At 36.5% G+C, this 5,697-nt stretch overlaps 2 protein-coding genes across 2 annotated transcripts; one reads left to right on the forward strand and one right to left on the reverse strand.

Moving 5' to 3' along the window:
* Positions 1 to 1,827, reverse strand: GONST4 (golgi nucleotide sugar transporter 4). The gene has a single exon (XM_018128444.2). It carries the CDS (start codon positions 1,313 to 1,315, stop codon positions 281 to 283), a length of 1,035 nt encoding a protein of 344 aa, XP_017983933.1. The 5' UTR covers positions 1,316 to 1,827; the 3' UTR covers positions 1 to 280.
* A 902-nt stretch (positions 1,828 to 2,729) lies between these two features.
* Positions 2,730 to 5,125, forward strand: LOC18588685 (Pentatricopeptide repeat (PPR-like) superfamily protein). The gene has a single exon (XM_018126710.2). The coding sequence runs from the start codon at positions 2,730 to 2,732 to the stop codon at positions 4,608 to 4,610; it is 1,881 nt and encodes a 626-aa protein (XP_017982199.2). The 3' UTR covers positions 4,611 to 5,125.
* Positions 5,126 to 5,697: the final 572 nt, after the last annotated feature.

Consider the following 5,697-nt stretch of genomic DNA (forward strand, 5'->3'; position numbering starts at 1 on the left):
TTCCTCAATTCTGATGAGCCAAATACCATATATAGCAAAACTGCAACTACTAGTACATGAAGCAACAAAGAATGCCAACATATTGTCAATAATGAGCCAAAAGCACAATGGTTTATAAATTACCAAATAGCTAAGGGCTTACCATGTTTAAATTCTAAAATATGGGATTGTGAGATCTAACACAGAAAAGGTCCTTCCAAAATTACGGATACTAGAGATTCATACATCCCAACAGTCTTCTTCAGAGGCTAAAACCATGAAAAGTAAAAAATAAAAATTATCATATAGAAGCATGTTTACCCAACATACTCTTTCCTTGATTCTCTTCAACATCATCATTCTCATTCTCATCATTTGTCTGCTTGGGTGTGGTTAACTCACGTGGTGGTCCAGTAACTGACTGCTGATAAAGAACCCCTCCTGCCAGTGTGAAAAGGAGGCAAACCAAACCAAAAGGAGTAGCGTGCTTATCCCAAATCAACACATTGATCACAACTGTAAGAAACTTATTAACCACACCAGTCACGGTAAATGCTGTGGCAGAGATAGCCCTCCTAGCCGCAAAACCAAAGAAACTGATGAGCAAACCAAACAAGCATGACAAAGATACTGCAGTAAACGCCACAGGTTCAAACCAATTCCCAGCATTGGCTCCCAAAGCAGCGAACACCTCTGTGTATTCTCCAGTCAAAACCCAAAATATGGGTGCCATCATCAATGATAACAAGTTGTTGTACAATACAAAACCCCAAGTGTTCAACCCAAGATTCATCACCATATGCTTAATATAAACCATCTCAGTAGTAATTGTCACCAAATATGCAAACGCCCACGAATACGCAGTTAAAGTAAAGTCCGAATCAGTAGCCACATACCCAACAGCACCACCCAGAATGATCAACAGAGACATAAATGTTAGCTTTGACGGGCATGGTTGCCTCCTAAAGGCTGTATCGGCTATGGCAACCAAAAGGGGTGTCAAGGATCTAAACACTATAAAAGTATCCACATTTGCGTGACGCAAAAGATTGGTGTTTGTGAAGATTGCAAGGTAAAAGACAATAGCAGCAGGCAAAAACTTCTTGGCAATATCCAATGTGAAAGGATCATGATGTAAAAACCCAAACTTGCCTAAAACCCAGACCCCAAGAGCCGAAGTTAAGTACTGTAATGAAGTTAATAAACCAGGGTAGTTGAATTTAGTTATTGCAAATTTGTTGATGACAGCAAGTAAGCTTGAACAAAGTGCATAACCAATGACCAAACTGCTTGTAGCATAGTATTGTCTAGTGGAATCAAATCTAATTGCTGACATTTTTTTTCCTTTTGGAAGAGGGTTCTGATTTTATGTAAATAACAAATACCCAGAAGTTAAAATCAATAGATCTTAAAATATTTTGGCAATGGCAGATGCATTTGTGGAAATTATAACAGGATATGAGCTAGAAAAGGACTTCATAGGAAGAAATGGGATGTGGGTATTTAAGACTTCTATTGATCTAACAATTAAATGAAAGGAAAAGCAGATTTAATTAAAGTATAATAAAGAAAATAAAACAGATACAACAGAAGGAGAGAAGTCACCGACAGGAAACAGGAACAGGGAGATCTTGGAGTGTTGAAAGAGGATTGTCGTGGAAGCAGAAATCGAAATGAATGGTTGCGAAAACGCGAGGGCAAGGTTCATCAAGAGATGAAGGATGACTGGTTGGATAGAGACCGTAGGGAGATGTACTATAAAGAAAAATCTGCGTGTTTGATTTGGTAATACAGGTAACAGGGACAGCGAGGGAGCCAGAGCCACTTTTTCCCAAAGCTATACGTTTGCAATTAAAATCAAAGGGGAGGACGAGTTCAGACTTCTGATTGCTTTGAATGGCTAAACGACAGCGTCTAGGAAGGACAAGGATAGTGAAAATAGTAGTGGTAGGAATCTTTTCTCATTTTATCTAGATATACTTGCACATTAATTAAGACGATAAGATAATATTTTGTATATTACTACTATTTTTTTCTTTAAAGTAAGGATAAAAGTGATAATTTCTTTAAAAAATAGTGTTCAAGATAAATAAAAGTTTGTAAAGGAACATTTTAATTATTAAAACTTGTTCTTAGATAATTTTAATGATTAATATTTGAGATTGTAATTAATATTAGAAAAAATAAAATTTATTTTTTTTTTGAAAAGCCAAAAGATAATACTTATAAAATGAGAAAAACAAATGAATGAAAATTTTTATATTTTATTTAATAGTTTATCGAAACTGTATAATTTGAAAAAGGGAAATTTCAATTTAATCAATTGGGATAGAGATACGTATTTCTATCCTTAAGTAAATTAATACACAAAGTCAAAAGTGATGTATGAGTGATTCAAACATTACTTTTACTTTTGCAGTCCAACATTTATGATAGTTTGATCAAAATGCTGGTCCACGTTTTTACAGGGATTTGCATTTAGTTGACCCAACAACAGGCCAATTAGGCTTAAAGACCACTTATAAGTAATAATTAAGCTTAGAGGAGAACACATAATGCTATACCTCAGACATATTAACAAGGGTTCATAACGTTAAACCCAGTTTACTGTCGTCAAGTAAATTTTAGATTGGGCTGCTGGTATCATGAATTGAGGAGTCTACCTCTAGTGTACTTTTGAGAGCCGAGGCCCATGTATCTGTTACACTATAAATGCTTTGCTTATTTGATTCCAAATAGGCAAGGCTCTGATGATCACTCAACGGCGGCTTCAGGTATTTCACTTCATTTACCGCCATTACTTTCTATCAAAGCCACGCCTTTTCTCGTTTCACTCTCGTTCCCCTCCGCTAACCAAACAATCATGCATCTTTCTTCTCAAAAACTGCAAATCCATGAACCATCTTAAGCAAATCCAAGCCCAAACCTTCCTACTTGGTCTCCACCAAGACTGCCACACTCTCAACAAACTCATAGCTTTTTGTACGGACTCATCTATTGGAAACTTCCGATACGCTGAAAAAGTCTTCAGTCTCATCCGCAATCCATCTTTGTTTATATACAATGTGATGATCAAGACGTTTGTAAAAAAGGGTAGTTATAAAAATGCCATCTTGGTCTTTGGGAAGCTGAGGGAACAAGGGTTGTGGCCCGATAATTTTACCTATCCTTTTGTTTTTAAGGCAATTGGAAGCTTGGGTGAGGTTTTTGAAGGTGAAAAGATTCATGGGGTGGTGGCAAAATCGGGGCTTGAATTTGATGCTTATGTGATTAACTCACTTATGGATATGTATGTACAATTAGGCCGGGTTGTGTATTCGAAGAAAATATTTGATAAAATGCCTGAGAGAGATGTGGTTGCCTGGAACGTGTTGATTTCTGGTTTGGTTAGGTGTGGGATATTTGAAGATGCTGTCAATGTTTTTGGGTTGATGATAAAAGAGGGCCTGGTTAAGCCTAATGAGGCTACAATTGTTAGCACTCTTTCGGCTTGTACAGCATTGAGAAGATTAGAACTTGGCAATGAAATTGACCGTTATGTGAGGAAGGAACTTGAATTGACTACTATTATGGGGAATGCGTTGTTAGACATGTATTGCAAGTGTGGTTGTCTGGATATAGCCATAAAAGTTTTTGATGAGATGCCGATTAAGAATGTTAATTGCTGGACTAGTATGGTGTCTGGCTATGTAAACTGTGGTCTGCTGGATGAAGCTAGAGAGTTGTTTGACAGAAGTCCAGTTAGGGATGTTGTTCTTTGGACGGCTATGATTAATGGTTACGTTCAGTTCAACCGTTTTGATGAGTCAATGGAACTGTTTAAAGAAATGCAGATTCAAAGGGTTAAACCAGATAACTTCGTTGTGGTTTCTCTCCTCACAGGTTGTGCTCAGATGGGAGCTCTTGGGCAAGGGAAATGGATTCATGCATATCTCAATGAAAATAGAATTGTTGTAGACACCATTGTTGGGACTGCTCTTATAGAAATGTATGCAAAATGTGGATGTGTAGAGGAAGCTTTGGAGATTTTCTATGGGTTGAGTAAAAAGGATACTGCCTCTTGGACTTCAGTTATATGTGGGCTCGCGGTTAATGGGGAGGCAAGCAAGGCACTTGAGTTATTCTCACAAATGAAACAAACCGAAGAAAAACCTGATGATATCACCTTTATTGGTGTTTTAAGTGCTTGTAATCATGGAGGATTGGTTGAAGAAGGCCGTCAGTTTTTTGATTCCATGTCTAAAGTGTATCAGATTGAGCCAAAATTGGAACATTATGCATGTCTGATTGACCTACTTGGCCGTGCTGGACGGTTAGCTGAAGTAGAGAAGTTGATAGACGATATACCAAGTCAAGATAATGAACTTGTTGTGCCACTTTATGGTTCATTGCTTAGTGCTTGCAGGACCTATGTCAATGTTGAGATGGGAGAATGGGTGGCTCAACGGCTAGTAGAAATTAAATCAAGTGATTCCAGTATTCATACACTTCTGGCCAATATCTATGCCTCTGCTGATAGATGGGGAGATGTAATAAGGGTTAGAGCAAAGATGAAAGATCTTGGAGTCAAAAAGGTGCCTGGCTGTAGCTCAATTGATGTGAATGGTGTTAACCATGGTGCAATAACTTGACAAATAAAGCAGTCTTTTGAGGATATATTGTCACAATCGGGGATTGCATTAAAATTTGGGAATTTTGGAAATGGCACAAAGCTGTATGTTGCTTAGCTAGTGAAGAAGCATGCTGGAATTCCGAAAATATTTGCAAGTAGGGAAATAAAGTTGCTTTTACATCAAAATTTTTATGAAGAGGCAATTGGACTGCTGGTCGGGTATCTTGTTCAAGCAGGTTCTTGAAACAGTTACTGAGGAAGCTTCAAAATTTCTGTCAAAGAGTGCAGTTAAATTTTTTCTAAGAGTAGTCTGTGGAGGCACCCACATCATTCAACAACTTCATTAGGTTGGAACCAACAGAATCATTTCATGCAACACATTAAAATTTCATATCAAATTCAGAAATTAGGAGATTATAAGTTATTAACACAATATTACAACGACTATGAGTTTACAATCGTCAATTAACTCTGTGCAGACAATAACATCTTGTTCATCATTAATAAGAATTTCTCATATCCCCTTTACCTCAATGTATTCAAATTTCCCCCTTCTCATTAAATTTATTTCTTAGATGGAAAAGTTTGGAAAACTGGGTTTCCAGCATGTTCAATCGATATACTCCCCTACTCTGTTGAGTATTAACTGAAATCTGAAAACTATTGTCTAACACCAGTAGATCCATTTTGGAGTAGTATTAGCATGCACATCTGCATTGAAAACAAATTTTTGTTAAGAGTTTTTTTGCAAATTTCATAAAAAATTCATGTCATATTTTAATGTTTGGTTATGAATATCTTTTCAGGGTTATATTCATTATATTGCTAATATTCATGGATCTCTTAACAACTGCTGGTCCTTCCTAGCAGGTGTCTTTCTCCTTTCTGTTAATATATATTTGAAGATATGTTTTCTAGAATCCTCCTAACATATTTGTAATTTCTTTAATTTGTACTGTAGTCTTTCAAATTAATTCTATGAAACTGATAATAGCTATCAGACAATTGGATACATAGCCCACCTTTCATGTTTATTTTTGAAAAAAATAAAAACTGCATTGCCAAGGTCTTAGACATTCCTAGTTTGTCTTGTTTCATGATTTCAA

This window comes from Theobroma cacao, chromosome 9 (genome assembly GCF_053813885.1).
Source record: "Theobroma cacao isolate CCN51 chromosome 9, ASM5381388v1, whole genome shotgun sequence".
Lineage (NCBI taxonomy): Eukaryota > Viridiplantae > Streptophyta > Magnoliopsida > Malvales > Malvaceae > Theobroma > Theobroma cacao.